The sequence below is a fragment of the Orbicella faveolata genome, unplaced genomic scaffold (assembly GCF_042242905.1).
Source record: "Orbicella faveolata isolate gen_17 unplaced genomic scaffold, um_ofav_v1 contig_13, whole genome shotgun sequence".
In the NCBI taxonomy this organism is placed as follows: Eukaryota; Metazoa; Cnidaria; class Anthozoa; order Scleractinia; family Merulinidae; genus Orbicella; species Orbicella faveolata.
The window spans coordinates 15,144,498-15,169,850 of record NW_028301540.1 but is presented as its reverse complement, the minus strand read 5'-3'; the positions used below and the strand labels follow the sequence as shown (position 1 = coordinate 15,169,850).

The window sequence follows — 25,353 nt, the reverse complement described above, 5'->3', positions numbered from 1 at the left end:
ACTTTTGCTGAATTGTGGGTAATTCCGTCGTGGAGACGTAAAACAAGATGGCTGCTTTAGCCAAAGCCCCGCGGACGACATACGAAGGTAATACATGGCTCTTTAATCCTTTATGTTACTCTCTCATGTCTCCTTAGTGTTTTAAGCGATTGTTTAATGTACGGCGAACTTTTTCTTTTAGATATCGAGAAGCAAATTCAACAGTTACAAGCCCAAAGATCTAATTTGCCCAAGGTTGATATCGGTGAAAAGGTAGGCATGAGCTCTCGCATTCTCTACAACTTACAAAAGATTTTCGCTTTATTCAGCTACGTACTCTGTTTCTCAATTGAACAGGAAAAACCTGTAGTAGAACCGAGTTTCTACAACGTGATTTTTACGTATATACTAACTTAAATATAAGTTAAGCTAGGAGCTAAAATCTTAAAACATTGGAGTGTATTGTCAGATGAATTGAACTAGAAATGCAAAATCTAACGTAATTTGCTCCTCTTTGTTGTATCCACTTTAGGTTGGATTAGCTGCCGTTGGTGAGGGAAGATATGACACTGACATTTACGGTTCAGGGGGTGACAGGTAAAATTTTTTTTGTTTTTTTTTCATCTGAGCAATTTACCTCTGAATTGCCATTCCATTCATAAACAGTTTCTCTTGGAACGATTTAAAGACTTTATTCACCTGGATTATACACAGGCAAATTTGCTGAACCCTCTGTTAACTTTTGAAATCTTGTTGGTTTTCCCATTTACTTGAACGTAAAAAACAAGTTAATGCTTGAAAATCCAGCAGAATGGTAGGAAGACGTACCATGATTTTTAACTTGTCAATACAATGTTACTGGCAGCTACTCTAACTGGGTCTTTTTTGGTGCAGAACACAATGAAGTGAATAAACATATCAAGAGCAATCCACCTGATCCAAAAAGACCACTATCCTTTCCCCTTTGGTGGATTGAATTCAAACTTTGAAGATCTCAACTATGGGCCATTTCCCTTTTGGACATGGCTGCAGAATCATGGTGGTTGTATTCAATGATGCCCATCCAGGGCTTACTTTGTTGAATATAACCTGCGCGGCCCAGGTTTTTTGAAGAGTGGATATTGCTATCCACTGGATAAATCGTTATCCAGCAGATAGCATAGTTTGCTTACTGGATAGCATTATTCAGGCTTCAAACAACTGGGGCTGATTGTTAGATGGCAGGGGTTTTATTAACATTTTCAGCATGAGGGTACTGGTTTTCACAACTGGGCAAAACTTTTTGAACTGAAATTCTTTAAAAGAAAAACTTTCCTCCAGATAGTCAAACCAGGCAGGCAAAATCATCCTTACAACTGGTCAATTTACCAGGTGCCCAGCCCTCAATGCAACTCCTGAGATGGACTTAACTACTTCTAAAGTCACTTGAATATTTGCAATATCTAGAGATTTACACTTGTACGTATTTAACAATGATCAATTCAAATGTGTAGATGAACAAATGTATCATGGCCAAAGTTGTGACCGTGGTTCTTTGATCGATATGATGTTTTGTGTCAGGAAAGGGATTTTTGTATTGACTGATGTCTGTTACATTTCAGGTTTGAGGGCTATTCTGCTGATATTGCTCCAAATGAGCAGGAAGATGTGAGTCTTGTTCTTGTACCTATTTTCAATACAATGATACTCAGAAGTTGATTGGAGAGAAGAAAATCACTAACCAGACAAAATTGTCTTGATTATCTCTAAATTAAGTGAAGTGCAAACAAGGTAACTCTGTTTTAGGTCAAATCACTTTCAGTTTAATCTGATAATGACACTGGCATAGTCAGACAAAGACAATTCCTGTTCATGTAACATTAAGATTCCAATTTACAAATTCCAAGTCAATTTCATTAGAAAGATTGCCAAACATCTAATTGTATAATTCACGTATATCTCAGTTCTTACATCTATATTCCCTTTTTGATAAAAGTGCCGTTTTTTGTCACTGTCTTGTCTATTTTAACAAGACCTTTCGGCTAACTCTTAAGCGCTCATCAGTTGAAAAACCGCTTGATGTTACATGCGATTTAAAAACTTTTTTAAAATTGAAACGTTGCACATGCTGTATGCATGTGACTCGAGAAAATTTTAAGTGCATGCCAAGCACTTGTAGACTTCAGGGATGACTATGTGATCATTCCCAACGTTCGGGTGTTTTACAGACATCCAAGCTTCTAGAAAAAGGCGCTGATGGTAATGTGCCTCGTGTCCGACGACTTCAACGTTTTCAAAATCCATGCGATGATGACATTCGTGAACATGGCACGCAAGTTTGGAGTTATGATCGAACATTAAGACAGCCTTTTTGTGCTTGGAAACCCGCATCTTCAGTGATCTTTCGGTCTGGCCATAGTATACAAAATCGCACTGACTGCAATAATTGATTCTGTACACTACTCCAGATGATGGACAGTTGGTTTCATCCTGCTGTTTCGGTCGAGGAAAAAGACTGTTGATGGTTCTCTGTGGCTTGTATGAAACTTGTATACTTTGTTGCTTTCGTAAGCGACCAATTCTTTCGGAGACACCCTTAACGTATGGAAGTACTACAAAACTATATGTGGTAGGCCTAGATGGTTTTGTTGCCAGCGCTCTTTCACATTCGTTGATAAAGCAAGAGGGGTAGTTGTTCTCTCGAAGCACTGCTTTTACTTGTCGTGTTTCCTTGCATTTTCCTTTACTCGTGGAGGGAATGTTTCTTGCACGAAGGATGAATGATGAGAATGTTTCTTGTCTTGTTAAGATATACAAGTCAGTGACAAAAAACGGCACTTTTATCGATTATGTCATCTCCTGACTACATATACTCAATTTTTAAACACATTCCCTTTTTGTCTAGCGACACATTTCTAGAGTATTTTTATCCAATACTTAAACACCGGTATCTGTTATCTTGTAATTTCTAGAGTAGATGGCCACTTGTTTATCAGTGTTTACCATCAGTGTTGTTTCTCAGTGTCTACTGGCTTATTTACTTCAGTAACCTTGACATTGCCCTGGTTTACTGCTGTTACTTATTTGAGATTGTTTCACCATGGCAGGATGAAGATGACTACTCTACCACTATTATGCACCCATCAAGAAACAGTTACACAGCTCCAACTGCATTATTGAATGACATAGCAAAGTCAGCAGAGCATGTGAGTATACTTCAATATTACTGAGTGTTGTGGTGTAAAGGCTCACAGCTTATCTCTCCACCCAGATGTAGAAACACAATCATTAGTTAGGTTTTGAACTTCAGAGTTCACTTGTTATTGAAAGGCATAGTAATGCAATGTAATAAAATAGTCAAGACTTTTTTCTGTTTGGAATTTTCTTTAGGTGGACCCATTCGCACAACACAAGCAGCCAACAATTGCTGAGCGGGAAGATGAGTACAGAGCAAGAAGAAGAATGATGGTGATTTCACCCCCCAGACATGATCCTTTTGCAGATGGTAGGTGTTATCAGCTTCCTTCTCCCTTAAAGTCTTATCCCTGTTTTTGATTTGTGTAGTACAGTACTTTGTATGTATGGTTTCTACTGTGATTGATTAAATACGTAGTTAATAAGTATTCCAATTCATCATTCTGTTGAACACATTGGTCAGACCCTGGAAAAGATTGTAACTTAGCTCGGGAGAGTAAATCTCTCACGCAACCCTAACTTTGTCTTAACAAGTTTGATTTTGTTGCTAAGTTGTCTTGAATGTGTATACATTTAAAATAAAGATAGAACATACTGTGAACAAATCCAAGTTCTTTTGCAAACCAAATTTCAACATTTAGTTGTCTGGCAGCTTTTAGTCAGTTGAAATTGCCTTATTTCATTATTTGACTGAGTTTATCATCTATCTTACCTGAACAGACTTCTTAACAGTATCCTCACATTTTACTGTAAATTGGTCATGCCAAATGATTGTTGCTCTAAAATCTTCATGATACTCTTTTTAAAGTTTTTCTCTGAGTATTTGTTTGTTCTTCAAACATTTTTGGTTCAATCGACAAGGCAAGAAAGCTTACTGCCAGAAATCACTGTTGTATTGTCTTTTTGAAACTAGTAAATTGTTGTACATCCAACTCTGGCTTCTTTGGATTCAAAATATTATACCAACATGATCAGTATAATTAATAACATTGGTTCCATGGCATCATTAGCAACTTTGGCTACTTGGTGTAGTCAACATTTTTTACCATCAATTGCTGCGACATTGTTACCAACACTTGTTACTTTGAGTCACCATCCTTAGTCTATTGACATTTACATTTGTTTCATGCTTTATCTAAAGATAATGCAAAGTACATTTATAATGTTTTGCAGACTCTAAATTCAATGTGGTTTCTGGCAAGAGGCTTTCTTGTTTTTATACTATAGTATAGATGGACTGGCTTTTAGAGCAGTTTTTGATTGAGTCTGTAATAGTGTTATGCATTTGCCGTGGCTTTGTGCTTGGTAAGCAGAGTATTTTGTTCAGAATATTTGTGAACACAATTTAATCTTATCTGTTGAAACAAACATCTTACCTGTATTTCATGAGCTAATTGAGTGAAAAACCAAACCAGTTATGATGAGATTTGGTTTAAATGCAATCCCCTATGCTTGTCCCATGGTAGTGTTTTAGTATGATTTATTATCGATCTGTTGGACTCTGAGTGCATTTTGATTAAAACTTCTGCAGTCATTCAAAAACTGCTCTAATCAGCTTGTACATAAGTAGAGTAAGAACTGTTGACTTCATTTTACTTACTCCTGAACCCCTTTTTTCCATTCAGCGGTGAGTACTGGAAACTTCGCTCATCAACTGCACAAAATATAATCAAGAGTAAATGACTCTATTGTTGGTTATTTACAAATATTGTTACAAGTCTGGGTATTGGTTGTAGCTATTGCATGGATGAGATGAATGCCTTTTGTATACCAACATGGGAACAAAATATATTACCACAGTTACAATCTAAATTTTGTAGTATTATAACTAATGTAATTCATGAAGGATTCAGTATATCTGCTGCTTTTTGGTTTTGAATGAGGTAAAGGAGATCTGAAACATTTAGAATAAAGTTCAAAGTTATTTTATTTTCTTGACAGTGTTATCAGCCAAAACTGTGGATTACATTGAATTTCAATTGTCTTGTCTGGTTTTTAAGTTATTCCAAAGATAGTCTTGATTTCATTTGTCCAAAACAAATGAAGTGTCTCTGGCTCCTTTCTAAGGCCAAAAGGGCTAAAATCAGGCACTCACATACTTGAATATTTATATGCAGACAGAAGAAAAATCTCTAGTTGTATTATAATAAAAACAAAAAATGTTATTTTGATTTTTGCGAAGTTTAAAAGTAGAATACAGTAAGGTAATAGAGAATAAAAAAGCCAGTACTCATGCTACACAGTGGTCGATTACTGACCTCTGAAGAATTATTTATTAGGAGAAGAGCTTGGTTTTCTCAACTAACTCCATGCCAGGATATGATGCCAGTCAGTGCTTCAACTCATCACAAGACTAGCCACTGGGTTGGTGTTACCTTGCCGCAGCCACCTTTCCAGACAATAGATTAACTGTACATGTGTTGGTGTCTTGTGTCTGGTTGTGATTTGTCTTTTTACAACTGGCAGCTTAGTATTAACAGAGAAGCCTGCTGGTCCCAAAGTCTCTTAAGACTGTAGTTACAAATGAACTGCTAATGTAGAGATCTAGGGACTGGTTAGCGATCTGTGGAGAAAAATTGAACAATATTTTAAGGAAATGGTATTGTAGTGAACCATCGTTTAGCACTGATTTACCAAGTAGAACTTTTGCACTTGATTTTCTTGAATTTTTTACTGAGCTGCAGTAGTAATGAATTGTTATCATGCGATGTTGTATTGGAGAATTTGCAAAGAGCTAATATGGTCATTGCTTTTTATTTTTATTTTTCTAGGTGGAAAAACACCTGATCCATCTTCATTAAAAAATGTTAGGACCTATAAGGACATTATGCAAGAACAGGATCTTCATAGAGATCAGGTGTGTTATGGCTTGAAAATAAAAAATCATCATATTAAAATAGAAGTCAGTAAACCATTTAATCCTAGCTCGTCAGTCTATCCTTACCAGTACACCCTTATTTCATATTTATCTTTTATGTATTTTAAACTGTTTTAAGGGATTTGTTGTCAAACTACTATCAAATCATTAAAAGCTTTTAAAAGACATACTACAAAATAGCAGACTTATCCAAAGTATCACATTTCAAAGACAAGGGTGTGATGTGATCAGATGAAATTAGGAACAAGGAGAGATGTATCTTTCTTCTTATTTTTTTTTCCATCAATGAACTTTTCAATTCAAGGGTGTTAGAAGTGAGCCAGAACAAAGTAATGATTTGTTTGCTTGCTTCATTTCCAGGCAGAAATTTTTCGTCATCTCAGGGACCAAGCAGCATCAGGGGAATTACAGAAGGTTCAACCTGCAGCAAAGCCAGGTTTGATTTTAAACCCTCTCATTAATTCAATACTCTTTACTTAATGGATTGATATCTATTTGTTGTTCCCCGTTTACTGGCCAATATATCTAATATCACTCCTTTTTTCTTTGTAAAGAGTGGGGCATACATGTAAAAGACAAATCTCAACTTTTTGTGGCTTCAATTATAATCACAGTTTTGCCCAATGAGTTGTGGTATGTAACTTTGTAAGCGAGGTTGTTGATATCCCCGGGGTGGGGGGATACTCCCAGAAAAATCAGGTGGGGTGTGCGTGCCGCTTTCCAAAACCCTGACCCTATTTAAGACCCAAATCTGTGATTTTTCTTATCCTCTTCATGACCTGACCAAAAATTTGATACCCTATTTAAGACTTGACACTTAAATCAATACCCTGTTTCAGACCTGTCTCATAATTAGTTACCTAGTTCAGACCAATGTTGAAGGCATTGTGAAGGGCTTTTGTTGCCGGTGTTATTGATAATGATGAAAAAGTGGTTTCTTTTAAAAAAATTAATTGAATCAAGACAAGAGTGCAAAAACCATACACTAATTGAGACCAAATTGACCAAAACTGATACCCTATTTATGAACAGAATGGCTAATGAACCATGCCCTTTGGGACCACACATACCTTTATAACCCTAATAAGGGAGTACCCCCCTCCTCCAGGTTGATATCCTTCTCTGAGTTGATCTTGTTAAACCACTGTTTTCACAGAGAGAAAGCGCCGTCGATGGGACCAGCAGGCTTCTGGGGATGACACACCAGCCAAGAAGAAGTCTAGTTGGGATCAGGCTGAGGTAAGTAATGGAAATTCTTTAACATTAATTTGCTTTGCAGCTTTATGATTTCTTTTTATCTACTGAAGCAGATCAATTGTAAACAACTACATCATGTTTGGAGCTTAAATCAATCCCCCTCCAGTTATACCCCTCAGCAAGCAGACTTGAAACTCCTTGTTTATAAAGACATGGCAAAAATGTGCACTGCTGTCAACCAAATACAAGCTGTGCTACAATAGCAGACAACAGGATAATACAATCCCTTCGAGTCGTCAGATTTATCACATTTCCCACTAGATACCATAGGATGATTAAACACTAGGATTTTCATCGCTAGTGGTTTCACCAACAGCTTAACAGAAGAAATGTGCTTTCACACAAAACTTAAATAGTTAACCCAGTATTTCACACCAAACATTGACAATTTTTCAGGCCACTAGTGTAGTGAGGGTCAAAGTGTTCCTTGATTTAATGTTATAATGTTTTCTGACGTTTCGTTGTAACATACAGATGGCCACTCCTTCTGCCAGTCGATGGGATGAGACACCTGGGCGTCCAAAAGGTTCAGAGACTCCTGGAGTCACTCCTCACAGACCTGGTTCAGAGACTCCTGGGGCAACCCCAAGTACAAGGATATGGGAGTCCACACCCAGCCATGTGACCCCTGGACATGCCACGCCCAGTGCTACACCAGGCGGTAATACCACACCAGGTGAAGGCACTTTGTTGTGCTTACACTTTGCTGTGTGTAGTTTAACTCTATCACAAAAGTGATAGTACATGTATCTTTCAATTAAGATCTGTCCAGCTAGATTCATGTTCCCTTGGGTGTAGATTGTAGCTTACTCAGAAGTCAACTTAGTGATAAATCTCTTAGCAAGATCTTCAAAGAAATCATTAGACTTTGATTTGTTAGTTGCTGCTTTTGTTTCACCTCTATATTAGTAAGCACAATCTTTAGAACTCACTCTTGAACAAAATTGTTTAGCCAAGTATCAACTTGAGGTTGTTAAATGGGAACTGTCCGCTATTTAGCAAATTTAAGTTGAGAATCAACTAAGAATTTACATGAATTACTACTACTTGCCTACCAACATACATGTAGGATAATAGCTTCTTTAGAAAATAATCAGCTGAACAAAACTAGACCACTCCAGTCACATCTGATCTTACCAGTACTTTTCTGTTATACACTCTACAGGAATACATTGTTTCATGTCTAATGTTTTAAGTTGACTGTTGTCAAATTATAAATGCAGTCATGTACGATCTCATCTGTTTTCTTCTGCTGTACACTTACATGTACACTCCTCCATATAGATATATTATGTTACATGGCTACATTACACACACTTGTACGGCTACATGCATAGTCACACAATTACACTTGTGTTGTTTGAAACTTTTTTGCCTTTAGAATAATTGTGATATACAATACACAATATTCAAAAGCTGTTGAAAAAAAGGAAGCAGTTGCTTTTCCAGGTTGTTTTTCAGTTTTTGTCTAATGGTCAATGTTTAATTTGTTAGGCATTTCATCAACAAGACGGAATCGCTGGGATGAGACACCAAAGACTGAGAGAGGTTTGTTGTGTTTTTCAGTGCAGATGTTTTCTGTCTGTCTGTTGCACAACCATAAGCACTTCACAGGACTGTGTTGTTGGTAATGGAATAAAACTGTGAAGACCATTTCACTGAACTTATAACATTTTTGTTCCATGGTTCCTAGTTAAATTCTCCTGACTGCTTTGGTTTAGTTTGTGTTGTTGGCCTTTGGAGAAATTGGATTTGTATGTAGATTGTTTCTTGAGATGTTTGTGTCATCAATCGTCAGGACTGTCTTCCTAAAGGGAGGATTTTGCTTGCCCTATAGGCAAATCTTTGCTGACATCATTGTTTACATTTTTCCTCATTAACATACGACTTAGTGCATAGAAGGCATCATGCTAGACACGATTTTACTTAAAGAGCTTGTGAAACTTAGTAAGTGGTGAAATTTGTGGCTTTTTGGGTGTAATATTCAAGGAAAAATTGGCTTTCAAAAACATCAATTTCTGTGTGGCAAAAGTGCTAATGAGCTCATACATTCTTTGTAAAATTTTGAGCTTTTAGACCCTCGTCGCACAAAAAGTATTCAATACATCACGCTCAAATTCTTTGGGACAGTTAATCTTGCTGTACCCTTTCAATATTCAGTATTAATCTCTTTGTAGCTCCATCAGAAACTGTATCGCTAATGGTAATGAGACAAATATTGTAAACAAAGATTCTCCTATAAGTCATCAGAACAAGAGAGCCGTACTCAGTATCACAAAGTTAACCATCTAATAACTGATTGTTTAAAAGGTGAGACCCCAGGGCATGCCACCCCAGGCTGGGCAGAGACTCCCAGAACCGACCGTACTGGTGCAGAAACACCAGGAGCCACACCCACTCCAGGTAGTAAGCGACGATCCAGATGGGATGAGACACCTGCCAGTCAAATGGGTGGCACAACTCCAATGATTGGCACCAGCGGAGTAACCCCTGCTGGGCCTGCTGCTATGCAGATGCAGACACCCACACCAGGGCACATGGCCATGACACCAGAACAGATGCAGGCGTATCGTTGGGAGAGGGAAATTGATGAAAGAAACAGATACCTCTCTGATGATGAGCTGGATTCGTTTTTCCCCAGAGAAGGATACAAGGTTTGGTCTTGACTTGTATTTGTGTGTTTGATGACATGGATTAAGAACATGCAGTATGGCAAAATGTTTGCCATGGCATGACAGCAAAATACATCCTAAATGTATAATGTACAACAATAAATATGAGAGCTAGAAGTCCATACTTTACCCTTGAATAGAGACTGTTCTGATTGTAAGTGGCAATGCATGAATCCTACATGAAATGGCACCTTTTTAAATAGCCTCTTGTAGTACTCAACACACTTATTTGCATAGGTTTTTAGCTTGTTTTTCTTATGACAGAACAAGTACATTTATCACTTGTTATATCATTGGACTGGAGAATGCCTAGCAAAGGGTAAATTCCACACGTTATATGTAGTTTTTGCTTAATTACATGTAGTTTAGCACATGATGTGGTGAGTATGCATTTTGTTAAAATATTTCTTCCACAGCATTATACTGATTTGTTTTGTAAACAGGAAAATTGTAATTTGTAAATTTGCAGATTCTTGAGCCACCTCCTGGTTATCAGCCCATCAGAACTCCTTCCCGCAAGCTGACAGCAACACCAACGCCTATAGGAGGCAGTGGCTTCTTCATCCAGGTATGACTTGCTTACATTCTATCTGATTTTATTTGTCATTTTCAAGGAAGAAACATTTTACTGTAGTGGATTTATTTACAGGTAAACGCACTCAGCGAGTGAATTATTGGGATTTACCTGCACAAGTTCACTAACAATGAACGAGAAATTTCAATACCACACAAGGCTTTGCCGCGTGCGGTATTGAAAATTTCAAGTTCATTGTTAGTGAATGAGTACAGGTAAATCCCCATAATTCACGAGCAATGAGTGCATTAACATTTTTATTATTCAAATTGAATACACTGCACAAAGAAACACTGCATTGAAACCACTATATTTGAGTCAGTCAAAGCCATGGTGTAATGACAGTGGTGTGCTGAATTTACACCACGGCTATTACACCACGATAATGACGTCAAGGTGGTTGTCTCATCAGAACCCAGTATCAAGTGGAACAAATCAGCCAATCAGAAAATCGGAATTTGTACAGTGTATGAAAGTTGAATTAAAACTGATAACCTTTGTTATTTGGTTCTAAATCAAACTGTTGATACAGAAAACCTTGTTCTTTTTTTCCATTTTCATTAGTCTTGTAGGATCAATTTAATCATTGACAAGCATTTCTTTTTCATTGTTTTATGCAGCAAGAAGACAGATCAGCCAAACTCGTTGAAGATCAACCTCCTGGTAATTTACCATATTTAAAACCTGATGATGTACAGTACTTTGACAAGCTATTGGTAAGTTGAAGTGCACAGAACAAAATTTTAAGCAGTCTGATGTGTAGGTCTTTTCTTAATATGCAGCTGGCTTTTTACAGCAGAAGTATGGGCATTTAGGATTTTGAGTTTTAGCGCATGCCAATTTAGTTGTTTAGAAGATTTGACGCCATCTAGTACAGTGTAACTTGTGTTTTGTCTACAACAAAACTTTTATTTGTACCCAGCATTTACTACATACACACTACAGACTCGATAATCAAAAAATTAAAAAGGCATGCTGGTTGGATAAAACAACTGTTTTATATGGGGTTACAATAAAAGAGCATCCATGTACTTATGACAAAAACAATTTTGGTTGTGTGATTGTGAAGTAACCCATGACTCTTACATTTTCGTCTGTATATTTCCAAGTTTTTGTTTATCTAAGATCTGATGTAACTGGTGGTCCTGGTGTCCTTATATACATTGGGGTACACTGGTTTAATACACTTACAGTAGCTTTAACAGTGTTTGTCCGTATTCCAAGGTTGATGTTGATGAGAGCACATTAAGCCCTGAAGAGCTGAAGGAGAGAAAGATCATGAAACTCCTTTTGAAGATAAAAAATGGCACACCCCCCATGAGAAAAGCTGCCCTGCGTCAGATCACAGACAAAGCTCGTGAGTTTGGAGCAGGACCATTGTTTAATCAGATCCTTCCTCTTCTTATGTCACCCACTCTTGAAGATCAGGTAAGTTGCCTTCTGATTTAAGCTACTGAGATTCCATTAACTTGAAATGTATTTCTTTATTTTCCAACTGAAATTTACCTAGAAAGGGTGACTTTTTTTCCAACTGTATCATTTAAGTTACACTCCTTTTGCAAATCTTGCAATCTATAATGTACCTCATGAGATGCTACATGAGAGTAACCAAGTAATTGTTTGTCTTTTCAAGGCATTGTGTGATTTTATTTTTGCCATGTTTCGGATACCATTTGAAAGAAGTGTAATAATTACTTTAGATACATGTAAACACAACACGTTAGCTTTTAAATATGTATATGACAGTGCGTGTTAAACATGTGTCTAAAATGCTTGTTTCCACAAGCAGGCAAACTGGAAATTGTAACCAAAGTAGACTCTGTTAAGTTGATTGATATATTTGGTAATTCCAGCCTCACTAACAAGCATAAATTTTCTCTCTTTAGGAACGTCATTTGTTGGTAAAAGTCATTGACAGAATCTTGTACAAACTGGATGATCTTGTTCGGCCATTTGTTCACAAGGTAATTTGCTGCTTCTCTTCTATTACTGTGCCTTTCAATAACATCCAAACTGTGAAGTTCAAATCCTAACTAACAATAATATTTTTGGCTACCATCAATCATGATTTGAAAACAATCAACAAACCTTGCAAAAAAAGAAACCAACAAAATGGATCTAAATCAATCAATCATAACCCGCGTATGCGACCTTTTGAAACTGCTGAAGTAATTTTCTGTTTCCAGAGAGGTCTGCTAAGATGATATGATGGCAGCAAGTAAACAAAACCATTGTTTGAGAGTTCATATGTTATTGAAAGGTGCAGTAAGATGCATATCTTTGTTCTGCACTGTCCTTGTACGAGGCAAGGATTAAAATGTATTGTGTTGGTTCCAGATCCTTGTGGTTATTGAGCCTCTGTTGATTGATGAAGATTACTATGCAAGAGTTGAAGGACGTGAAATTATTTCCAACTTGGCCAAGGTTAGTAGGAGAGATGTCAGCATACAAATTCTCCTTACTGATATTGTTATCTTCATTGTGATACCAGTGTAGGGAACTTTTATAAATGTTGAACCTATTTCCTTTTGGTGATAATTTTTGTACTTCATGTGTCCTCTATACTTGATCATGCATGGATAGTTAAAGAAGTAATTGCTTTTGCACCTCAAAATAAGATATTTTTTAATGCGGAATTTGCATTTTATATTTTTATTACACTTAACCCAAGGTGTCATTTTTTGGTTGTTACAGAAGTAAGTTAATTTTGTCAACAGAGTGAGAAAATAATTAATGAAAGAGAAGCAATTTTGTAAAATCATTATAAGAGCTTTCCATAAAAAGACAGATAAAAAAGCCAGATACTATGTCAGGTAAGATTACTTTGTTTTGTGGATGTTACAAGTAGTGTTTCACTTTAACTTCCTTTAGGCTGCTGGTTTGGCAACAATGATCTCAACCATGAGGCCTGACATTGACAACATTGATGAGTATGTCCGTAACACTACAGCAAGGTAAACCACTTTAATTATCACCGTAAAAAATGCCAGTTACCAGCTTATTTGAATGCTCGCTTTGCTGTTCAGAAAATTCATTGTTTTCATTAATTTGTTGTTTGCAGAGCCTTTGCTGTTGTAGCTTCTGCTCTGGGCATTCCATCCCTTCTGCCATTCTTGAAGGCTGTCTGTCGCAGTAAGAAGTCGTGGCAAGCACGTCACACTGGTATTAAAATTGTTCAGCAGATAGCTATTTTGATGGGATGTGCTATCTTACCTCACCTGAGGAACTTGGTTGAGATTATTGAACATGGTAAGATTACTAATTTAAACTTGTGGAAACATCCTACATGTTATGATTCTCTATCTGTAATAATTTAAGTTACTTATGATGGTTCAAAAGAAAAATAAATGCCATAACTTGTCACTTTCGGTGTCATCTTGTCACCATTATCAAATGCTGTTATAGTGCAACAGTTTGTATTGTGTAGTTCCAGAAAATAACCATGCATGTACCTCCCCCACAGTAGGGATTTTCTCCAAGACATCTGAAAATTCCAATTAAGCTTGATACATTTCTTTAATCTCCCAGGAAATTCCAATCCCTTCTGTGGGGGGAGTATGAATATTTTCTGGTACTGCACATTGCAATTGACGTGGCATTTTTGCTCTATCTATTCCACTCTGGTTCCAAAGGTTTCCTTTTGTCTTTGTTTTGTGTTTGGTCAATAGCAGTAGCATAGACTGGTGCCAAGAAGCTGCAACTTTGTTCCACATAATCAAGTTTCTGGTTCCTATTCTTCTGCTTGAAAGACTGAAATCAGGGTTCATTTTAGCAAACTAAGTCTCGAAAGGTTATCAATTATTAACAACTCTAGCCATAGTTACCACTTGAAAATATACTAATCATCACTGTGGGTAATAAGAGGAATAGTCATAAGGCTTTTACTCCCATTATTTTAGGAATGTAAACCACCTCCACTTGGAGGCAATCAGGTGAAGATCATACTAGCCCTTCATTGACATATGTGTCGTTTGCTTTTGCTAGGCTTAGTTGATGAGCAGCAGAAGGTGCGAACTATCACTGCTCTTGCCTTGGCAGCTCTTGCTGAGGCTGCTACACCCTATGGTATTGAGTCGTTTGATAGTGTCTTGAAGCCATTGTGGAAAGGTATCAGGCAACACAGAGGAAAGGTGAATATCTACTAAATGTCTCTTTACCTATATAGACTGTGTGTGATCTCTGCTTTTCCTAGACTCAAACCTGGGTGATAATATCTGCCAAGATATGGTTTGCTAAAGGTTTGACATGGGGAACAGGAAATGTGTTCTATCAGTGAATAGAGGGTAGTTGGAAACCAGGATTGTTTGGCTTGGTTGATGAATAGAATATGCTCAGTGTCTAGTAATTTTTAATGGAGGGATAAAGCATTAAGTTTTTCCATCAAAACGCAAAAATAGCAGTCTACATGTACGTATACAGTTGAACCTCCTGTAAGCAACCACCCAAAATGTCAAGCCTAGCTAGTCGCTTACAGGAGGTGGTCACCTACGAGAGTTTTGGGTGAAACTTTTTCCCCATTTAAGACTTGTAGAGTGTATGAGCATTTTTCTTGACAGTTTAAAATGTTGTATTCAAGTGAAAAGCTGGTACTTCTCATTGAGAAATTTCCATCGATTATGTTACAATACTTTATTGTCCAATTGTCGCTCTATTATCGGCCAAGTGGTTGCCTATTACTACTTACTACTTATCCTCTTTGGGCCCATGAGGACTCCTGAGGCCAGTAAGTGGTTGCTTAACCTCCTGTAAGCAACCACACGGGAGGTTAAAAACAAAAGAAAATTTCAAACTTTTAGCTCTAAAAGTGGTCATGGTCGCTTACAAGAGGTGGTCACTTACAAGAGTTTCCAAATATAGTGATTTGACTAGGAAACTCTTGGTATTTTGGAAAACTGGTCACTGAGGAGAGGTGGTTGCCACTGGAGGTTCGACTGTACTTGTAGTTAGTTATATTTCATCCTTCCTGGTCTATGGTTTTTGGTGGCTTGTGACATAAACGGTAAGAGGTATGAAAAATGGCTTTTTTTGCTAATGTCAAGTGTTTTATTCCAGGGTCTTGCTGCCTTTTTAAAGGCCATTGGTTACCTCATTCCCCTCATGGATGCTGAGTATGCCAACTACTACACCAGGGAAGTGATGTTGATCTTGATCCGTGAATTTCAGAGTCCTGACGAAGAAATGAAGAAGATTGTGTTGAAGGTAACAAGAAGGCTCTCGATCCTTGGTTTTTGAGTTCTTGTAAACTGATAATTGAAATTTTTGTGAAACAAAAATGCGCAGCATTTTCCAACCACTGGAAGACAAATTTTAGACCTTAATAATATATTTATTACTGAAACATTTCTCTCCAGCTTAAGTGTACAGTTAAGTTGGTTAACAGTGCCCTTTGTGCTCTTGGAGTAATAACCTTTACGATCCTACAGATCAAGCCAATGAATGCTCACTTGAGATTTAATCAAAAAAGTTGCTTAACATGACGTGTTCTTTTAAGAACACGTCATGTTAAGACTAGAAAATGTTTTTATTCTTCCTATCTTACAATGGCTTGGGAAATACCTGTTTATATGCTACAAAACACGGTGTTCCATACATTGTGTAAAAATCAACAAAGGATAGTGCTTTTTCACTCAAGCGTATGAGGTTTTAAAATTGATTGTTGTTTGACTGTGACTTGTTTGGTTTGCAGGTAGTGAAGCAGTGTTGTGGAACAGATGGTGTAGAGCCTCAGTACATTAAAGATGAAATTTTACCAGATTTCTTCAAGCATTTCTGGCAGCATAGGATGGCACTGGACAGAAGAAATTACAGACAGGTTAGCATTGTCAATATTTGCTTGTAGTCTGCCTTTGTTTTGGCATTGTGTCTCATAAGTAGTTTGCATTTGCATTGGTCTAGCATTACTATGCTACATAATTGGCTTTAAAAAAAGCATGCTACTTTGGCATTGGGTCAAAGTTAAACCAAAATGGGTTGTCACTCACTTGCATGCATCAGGGGTTTCATAAACATTTTCACAAGGAGGGCAGAACATTTTGAACTGAACTTCTTTGTAAGAAAACCTTTCCTGGTCAAACCAGGCAGGCAAAATCATCCTCACAGATGGTCAATTTACCTGGTGCCCAGCCCAAAATGAAACCCCACATGTAATTGCTTGGAGTTTGATTGGGATTGTCTGTGTGTTCTTATTTTTTTTTTTTGCAGATGTCTTTTTAACTAATTAAGCTCTTTTTGATGATTTGAGTTTTAACCTTTCAACTGGTTAATGCCACGGTCTTCTTTGTATTTCATTTGATAATTTGGTCAGTGTTGTTACATTTATTTCATGCATTTGACAGCTTGTTGATACAACCGTGGAATTGGCAAACAAAGTGGGTGCATCAGAGATTATCAACAGAATAGTGGATGATCTGAAAGATGAAAATGAACAGTACAGAAAAATGGTCATGGAAACAATTGAAAAGGTAAGTTCATAACCTGTTAGAATTTTGTTTGTGTTTTTCCCCCTTGTTCATGGTCCCTCTAACAGTAAATGTTTTTGTGTTGCAGACCATGGGAAACCTTGGTTCATCTGACGTTGATTCCCGCCTGGAGGAACAGCTTATTGATGGCATCCTGTATGCCTTCCAGGAACAGACACAGGAGGTACACCTTGTCTCAACCCACTGGAAAACTGTTGTTGGTTATTTTAGTACCTAGCTAGGATTGTAAGCATTGCTGATCCAATGAGAAAGTAGTAGATATAGCTGAAGCCAGTTCCATTAATAGAACCTCTTGGAAGGTTACCTCCTCATAAAAGGAGTTAAGCCTCCCATCTTGGGTTTGTGGTGAGTGTTTCCACACTATTTCTTACTCTCCTAAACTTCCAATAACGTTTCTATAACTCAACAGCATCACAGAAAATGTGCTCAGGATAAAGAATCCAATCCCACCAACACGTCAGCCTACAGTCAGCCGACGTCTTGGTGGACAGTCCGCCGATGCATTGGCCACTGTTTATCCTTAAAACATACAAGATGCGTTGGTGGTGTGTTGGTGACTCATTTGGGTCTTATTGAACTATTGCAATGCTTTACCTACCTTTTCCAAGCTGAACTGAAACGTCTCTAACCCTAATTGTTATTCTGTTCTTTTGCAAGAATAACCCTTATAAGACTGTTAAGCTTACTCTTGGTTTGTTATACTTCATTTTACATAGGACATTGTTATGCTGAATGGTTTTGGTACAGTGGTCAATGCCCTGGGTAAGCGAGTGAAGCCATATTTACCACAGATCTGTGGTACTATCCTGTGGAGATTGAACAACAAGTCAGCCAAGGTCAGACAGCAGGCTGCTGATCTGATATCCAGGATTGCACAGGTCATGATGACTTGTGGAGAGGTGAGTTAGCACATGAACAAAGTTATCTTAAGCAAGGCTGTGCTCTAGCAACGCCTGGTCACCTCAGACGACCAACATTTGGTCTTGGGTGACCGCGAGAACTTGATTGAACATTAATGATTGATGTTAGCAGATTGAGCGGGACCTGACTACCTAAAGTACTCAGTGTTGTGTTACACTTCAGGCCGTTGAGAATTTGAGCACTCTATAAGGCATTGTATGGAGTTCAAAATGACAAGGGATTAGATGCGCAACGAAGTAAAATGTTGCCTTCTTTTGTATAAAATAAAGAAAATATACTCACCTTTGCTTGGTCTCTGTTGTCCATTTGGCCTATAGCATCCTTTTGGGGGTTTGTGAGGTGTTTGTAGCAGCTTTCAAATTCAATCGCTTTTTTTGAATCCTGAATGCAAATTATGTCAAGAATAGACTATTTTTCGTAGTGAGGGAATGCAAGTTCTTGTAATGAGTTTCCAACGAATGTTAAGTGAGCAGTTTTGTGTTCAGTAAGAGACACCGACTTAAGTTCTTGTTTTTGTTAATAGGAGAAGCTTATGGGTCACTTGGGCGTGGTGTTGTATGAGTACCTGGGAGAAGAGTACCCAGAAGTACTGGGCAGTATCCTCGGAGCCCTTAAGGTATGTTGAACGATAAACAGCAAACAAAGTAGTGTGGAATCTGAAGCAATTGTAGGGTTATAACTGATCATACTGCTGTTAAATTTCATACAATGTAGTAGAAATTGAAGAAATTGGTTAATTTGATTAGTTTCTGAGTGATAAGTTTGTATGTCTGATTTGTTTGCAGGCAATTGTTAATGTTATTGGAATGAACAAAATGACTCCACCCATCAAAGATTTGCTTCCAAGACTAACACCCATTCTCAAGAACAGGTGTGATTCTTAGCATTTATTGGAATTTGTTGTGCTGTTTATATTTTTCATTGACCAGTATAGCTGGAAATACAGCTCAAGCATCTTAAAATGATGGTTGTGAACTCCATGTATCATGACGTCATTTTCACATCGTGATTGTGTTTCTTGTTGCCCTGTCACAAACATTTTACCAAATCACACTAGAATATTGATCATTCAATATTAAGTCCTGCCAACATCAACTCGTCACGTCTGTGCTCTCATTAGCAGTTTACTGAACAAACCTTGGTTACTGTATTTAGTTTTACTAGGAAGGGTAGTACATTGAGAGTTTTCGATAACTAATGTTTCTTTGTTGAGTAACCCCATGATCAGGTTACAATTAAACAGTCTCACCTACCAAGCTAATGGTAAGCTGTTTGCTTTCAGACATGAGAAGGTACAGGAGAACTGCATTGACCTTGTGGGTAGGATCGCAGACAGAGGAGCTGAACATGTCGGTGCTCGTGAGTGGATGAGAATTTGCTTTGAGCTACTTGAGCTGCTGAAAGCACACAAGAAAGCCATCAGAAGAGCTACTGTCAACACGTTTGGTTACATAGCCAAAGCTATTGGGTAAGTTTTAAACAGAAAACTGCTGGCTCTTTGCATTTGAAGACTTTGCCTATGAAGGATTGCTTCTAGCGATGTCATAGCATTAATCAAGTACCAAATGAGCTTGGAATAAGATAGACAAGATAGTTTATTTAACTCACCTCGGCCCTACGCGGTTACAAACTCTCAATGACTTACAATGCTATAATGCAATGCAATAATATTGTTAAATGAATTGACATATACAGCTGCAAGTTTCAAACGACAGTTCAAGTGACAGTTGATTCGGCGGTATCAAATCCCCTGTTCGTAATGTAATTGTTAACTTGAGTAGAATTTTTTACATGAAAGGTAAAGTTCGAAGACCAGTGCTTGGAAATTCTGCACCGAACGAAAACCCATCAGAGGTGCTCTGCGGATCTCTGTGACGTTATGTCGTTTGTGTAGAATTTTAGACGGTCAAATGTTGGATGTCTCTTCAACGGGGATTAAAATATCTCCGTGTGTAGAGGCTTGGTTGACCGCACTGATACTTGAGCTAATGCAAATACCAACGAGACACCGCAGTAATATTGTTTTGACGTAGTTTTAATGTTGTCTAGTCCCCAGGACGTACTCGCCACTCTGCTTAACAACCTTAAGGTACAGGAGCGTCAAAACAGAGTTTGCACCACTGTGGCTATTGCCATCGTCGCCGAAACATGTTCTCCCTTTACTGTTCTCCCTGCCCTCATGAACGAGTACCGTGTACCCGAGCTGAACGTGCAGAATGGTGTCCTGAAGTCTCTCTCGTTCTTGTTTGAATACATTGGAGAAATGGGCAAAGATTACATCTACGCTGTCACGCCTCTGTTAGAGGACGCTCTCATGGACAGGTTAGAGAATGAGTTAACTTTTTATTACATACACGAGACAGAAGCAACGGCTGGGTAAAGTGTGTTTTCTGCTCACCACGTGGAAAAATTAAGACCACCCCTCCCCCCATTTCAATGATGAAAACAATGGCACGTTTTGGTTTTAGCGCCAGTTCATCGTTGATTCGGGGAAGGGGTTGTTTTATTTCTTATTTTATTCTGACCAAGATTGTAGTTGACTTAGTGAAGAGCACAAATTTATTTTTATTATAGTGTATCCATAAAGATATTCGCATGCTGTCAAAGGGTACATCTGTAAGAGTGTATCACAAGATATAAGGGATAGGTCTTAAAAGTACCAACGAATTCAATCATGAAAATCGGATGCATTTTCTACCGCAGGGCTGGATTCTCAATGTTTGCATATCTTATCTCCTGTAGGGATTTGGTTCATCGGCAGACAGCCTGTGCAGCTATAAAACACATGGCCCTGGGTGTGTCAGGGTTTGGCTGTGAAGACGCCCTCACTCACCTTATCAACTATGTGTGGCCCAACATCTTTGAGACCTCACCTCATGTTGTTAATGCCGTTATGGAGTCTATTGAGGGAATGAGAGTGGCTTTAGGTCCTTCTAAAGTACTCCATTATTGCTTACAGGTGAGAAGCTGTGCAATTGTTGTTCATTATGCAAGTTGTCCTTGTGACTTCCTACACACATTTTATAAGAGTGGTTGGAACAATATGTGGGCATGTCTTTGATCCGCTGGGTTCTTTTCCCCATGATTATACATGTAGTTCTATAGGCACGTACTTTGGTGTCAAACATAGCCTGACTTATTTAGGCCCTGTCATTTCGTCCAAACTCAACAAATCTATTCGATCTTCTGAATCATTGTACACTTTTAAAAAGCGCATCAAATTGGTTGATTTCATAAGCCTGCTGGACAGTATTTGAAGAGACTGTTCTTCATGTAACAACTAACACTTGATCTTACTGCATGATTCATTGTTTGTTTTATATATATATTTTAAAACACTTACCTACGTACATGCACTTCACATTTTATTAATTATTAGATAAGTAATCGTAGTTAGGTGTCCCCAATTAGTATAGGTTGTATGCTAGCGACTTCGACACGTTAACAAAGTTCTTATCTTATCTTATCTTATCTTATCTTATCTTATCTTATCTTATCTTATCTTATCTTATCTTATCTTATCTTTTATCCAAGTTGTAACAAGTTAATACACAATTAACTACTATTCACCAAGTCTCATATTTGAGGAACTTTTTTTTTCTTCCAGGGAATGTTTCACCCGGCACGGAAAGTCCGAGATGTCTACTGGAAGATTTACAACAGCTTGTATATTGGATCTCAGGTAAAACTACCTCGAAATTTGGTTTGAGGGTCCTCTGTTTGACGGGTTGAATGTTAAAGCCAGGAGAATGTAATTCACCTACGATCAGGGCTAGAAACTAAGAATTCACTTTAGACGTGTGCCATGTTATTTCGCTCTTCTGTGCTACTTGAGAATTTAAGATTAACAAACAATTATCGTAAAAAGACCATACGGACTTATCGTAAAATCTTCATAGCCCATGATCAAGTATTCCCCCCCCCCCAGCTCCCCTCTCCGTCTCGGTCCATAAACACGCATAAAAAAGAACGTGGTCAATAACCAGCCATCTTGACTGCACACTTGGTCGACAACTCATATATCTTTTCTTTACCCACCCCAACTCCGCGCCCCTTCAGTCCCCTACGGGGAAAACATAGGTAAATGTTGTTTACCTTTGAAAAGACTCCCCCATTGTAAGCAAGATCCAGTCAAATGCCGTGAGCGTGAAAATAGTCTATTTGCTTGCACTCTCGACGATCTGATGGTTTGACAGGAAGTGACAGCCTGAACAAACTAGATCGTTTCAGTCCGTCAAATTTCATAACATACTGTCCAGTTTTGTATTGATATATTGAAAAGAAATTTTATTCTTACTGTCTTTATTGGTCTTGTTTCAGGATGCGTTGGTTGCAGCATACCCCACAGCACCCAGTGATGAGAAGAACCATTTCTCTCGATCAGAACTGTCATACTTCCTGTAACCCGAGTTGTATGCGATTAACGAAAGAACCTCACTGATCTTCACCAAATGCTGCCGCTCTTGTGCTCAATAATTTAAGTTTTTAAAGTAACTAAAGTAGAAAGCTTGCCAAGCCCAGGCCAGTTTGTATATAGCAGAATGTTAAGTGTTTTTCAAGACCTTTGTGTTTTCCCTCGCCTTTTAACCCTGATGTGAACACAGATTCTCCTAACCGGTTTCTAATCTTGCTTGTGGTATAAGTTGAGAGAGTTTGACGATGTCTCAAAATAATTTTCAAATTATGATGAATTGTTGTATTCTTATCACCTGTTTGCTTTCTTGGTATTGATAGTTGAAGGAGAATTTCAAACCTGATCACATGGGTCAGGTGCTAAGAACTCATCAGTCAATGCAGTTTGCCCTTTAGTAATATCTTGAACTTCGTTTGAACTGTTGTACCCAGTCGCCTAACTGATAACTATAAATAAAGAAGTGAAAAGTCTTGTTTGCTTCTCGTTATGATTCTGAATTTAATCGTACCTAAAACAAAGTTCTCGATCGTGATTGGTTCTCCCCGCGCCTATTTGGCACGTTTTCGGCGCGCGATCACGTGGGTATCCGATTACAACTTTTTGTAACTCGATACCTACGCCATTTGCACGTCAATTACGTGCGCTTTCTGAAATTTCCCCGCAATTTTCAAACTTACGGAAAACATTACTGACTTTTTCAATCAAAAAGAGTTCTTAAAAGAGTTAGACTAATCTAACCTGATCAATTAGCAATTTGGACCTCCCGTTGTACAATTCAGAGAGTAATTTGAAATCGGACTGCGCGCTCGTCTAAGTTTGATTACTTTCTTTATCCTATCTATAATAACATTCTCGATCGTAATTGGTTCTCCCCGGGCCTATTTGTCACGTAATCGGTATGCGATGACGTGGGTGTCCACCTATAACTGGATTCGCACGTCAGTTACGTGCGCTTTAATGGCTTCCTTCTTGAGGTTTCCTGCAGTTTTTACAACTTGCTACTGACTTTTTTCGCTCAAAAGAAATTCGCCAGACTAAATCTCGAAATTTGTTATTGCGTTTGACAGAACGTAGTTCTAATCGGGTAATAGTGGAAAATCGAGTTTTCCTGTATGTATCTTTCTATGGACACCAATTTGCCCCCCCCCCCCCCTCAAAAAAATTTTTTTTTCCTTAGGGACGAATGACGTCATCTCCATGTTCGTCCATGTGCTTTCTTTCTAGTGTTGTGCAAATATTGCGAACTTTCGAGTGTTGAGACAGCTTACTGTGGACTGTAGCCGATAAGTTGTTTATTTAAAGTTAGTGTTAATGGCATTTAAAAGCCTTGCAGACATGTCGTCACAAAATGACGTGTAGCTGACCGTGCCTTTGGCCCCCTGTGGGGCATGACGAGGATAAATAAGTAAGAAGTAGTAGCTTTCATGGGTCTTTCATCAGGTTTCTTTTCGACTTAACCAATCGATGATCATTCTAGATCAAAACATCACAAACGACGTTAACCCAGAGATTTAAAACCATCAAGAATACATTGATTACCCAAAAATTTCTTCCACCCCCTCCCCCGTATTGGGAAACTAACAATGACCTCTGTCCTCCTGGGGCTGTCCTGCGCCAAAAGTCTTTATTGTCTACGCTCGACTGTGTCTAGCTGCATAATTTGTTCCCTCTGACACAGACTTGTACAGAAAATAACATCAGACAGGAACATAAGCCAAATAGAGTTTGTCAGGTCTCGGGCCCGAAGGGGACATTTTGAAAAGAACCCTTAAAAGGTACCAAGATCCTGTTTTGTGGGCGTGACTGGTTTTATTTTTTCACTCCTACGAGGTATGAATTCTAAAACAAAACATTTCTCCCGTCATTTTTAGTGCAGAGTGCACTATTGGGATGGTTTATGGGGGTTGCTGTTCGCTAAGTGCTAACGCCATAAGGTGTAAACTTTAATGTTCGTTTAATTAATTAATTTCAATTAATCAATTGGCCTTGCGGGAAGGGTAGGCAAAACGTATCGTACGTTGTTTTTTTTGAAAACACGACAAAACTATACATATTTTTTCGCAAAAAATTATCGCCGTGGACTGCATGGCACTCACTGAAACCGTCAATTAATTCCATCAGTCTTTGAGGTGACCCGGCCACCGACGTAGGATATAATTTCGGCCAAGTAACGATCGCTACTTTCAATACTTCTCGTTGAAACGCTCCTCAGTTGTATCAATCAATAGCATTATGTATTAGTTTGACGTAAATAAGAACGCACTATTCCGTGACTCGACGTGACTATTTGATAATTAGATTAGATCTTATCGGTGAAATTAAATAAAGCAAAATCGTTCGTCTTCGATTATTTTCTTATGCTTAACTGTATTCCATTTATCTCCAGCAGTTAGTAAAAAATACACATCTTTCTCATATGGGTATCTCGTGGCATACCTTGGCGAGGAAAACAAAAGTAACAAGTTACAAACGTTGGCGTGAAAAGTAAAATTGTCACATTTACCACTTCTGCGTATTGTTGAATTTAAAATGACTGAAACTCAGCGTAAAACACCACAATAAAAATCAAAGCCGTCTTGACAAACGGCAATTGTAAGTTATTTTTGGGCCTTGAAAGAAAATACAAACATGAAACATACACACTGCTAAGATTGTTTTATCAAGTTTTTGTCCTCTCATACTCTGCAAGGGGAAAAGGCCTAGTTGACCACCAAGGAAGAGAACGGCATGGGTCAAGACCTGTGTGACTACTGTATCTGAGCCGTAAATTGCACTCTGCACTATCTGAGATTGTCTCACTAGTTTTTTTCGGCTTAATGCCCTAAAAGGTAATAGCCGATGTGATGTCCAGATGTAGATGTACTGCAAAAGCTCTCGCTGTGGAGCTTTTGAGGCTGAACACCCCGAGAAGTATCAAAACCGCTATTTTAACCCCTATGAGGTACGACGAGCTCCCCCGTCCTTTTTACATGGGAATCCCTCCCCCGGGGTCCCGGGTGTACACA

At 38.2% G+C, this 25,353-nt stretch overlaps 1 protein-coding gene across 2 annotated transcripts; it reads left to right on the top strand.

The window, feature by feature from the left end:
- Window positions 1-12: 12 nt before the first annotated feature.
- Window positions 13-22,819, top strand: LOC110050393 (splicing factor 3B subunit 1-like). Of its 2 annotated transcripts, XM_089284757.1 has the most exons (32): window positions 13-87; window positions 182-252; window positions 512-576; window positions 1,581-1,626; window positions 3,066-3,164; window positions 3,349-3,463; window positions 5,925-6,010; window positions 6,392-6,467; window positions 7,188-7,270; window positions 7,763-7,964; window positions 8,783-8,836; window positions 9,599-9,942; window positions 10,430-10,528; window positions 11,155-11,250; window positions 11,759-11,962; window positions 12,421-12,498; window positions 12,872-12,958; window positions 13,406-13,488; window positions 13,596-13,783; window positions 14,519-14,664; window positions 15,587-15,733; window positions 16,221-16,346; window positions 16,870-16,995; window positions 17,081-17,176; window positions 17,730-17,912; window positions 18,458-18,550; window positions 18,720-18,805; window positions 19,217-19,402; window positions 19,984-20,256; window positions 20,677-20,893; window positions 21,542-21,616; window positions 22,255-22,819. In XM_089284757.1, the coding sequence occupies exons 1-32, from the start codon at window positions 48-50 to the stop codon at window positions 22,336-22,338; spliced, it is 3,954 nt and encodes a 1,317-aa protein (XP_089140883.1). In that variant the 5' UTR covers window positions 13-47; the 3' UTR covers window positions 22,339-22,819. The 2 variants fall into 2 exon arrangements, with proteins under 2 accessions (XP_089140883.1, XP_089140884.1); XM_089284758.1 differs by lacking the exons at window positions 13-87; window positions 182-252; window positions 512-576; ... (1 more) ...; window positions 3,066-3,164; window positions 3,349-3,463 and adding an exon at window positions 3,512-5,517.
- Window positions 22,820-25,353: the final 2,534 nt, after the last annotated feature.

Coding starts and splice junctions, on each gene's coding strand:
- LOC110050393 (XM_089284757.1), top strand. CDS start 48: ATGGCTGCTTTAGCCAAAGCCCCGCGGACGACATACGAAG. Junction 12,959..13,405: donor TTATTTCCAACTTGGCCAAG/GTTAGTAGGAGA, acceptor AACTTCCTTTAG/GCTGCTGGTTTGGCAACAAT. Junction 17,177..17,729: donor TCCAGGAACAGACACAGGAG/GTACACCTTGTC, acceptor CATTTTACATAG/GACATTGTTATGCTGAATGG.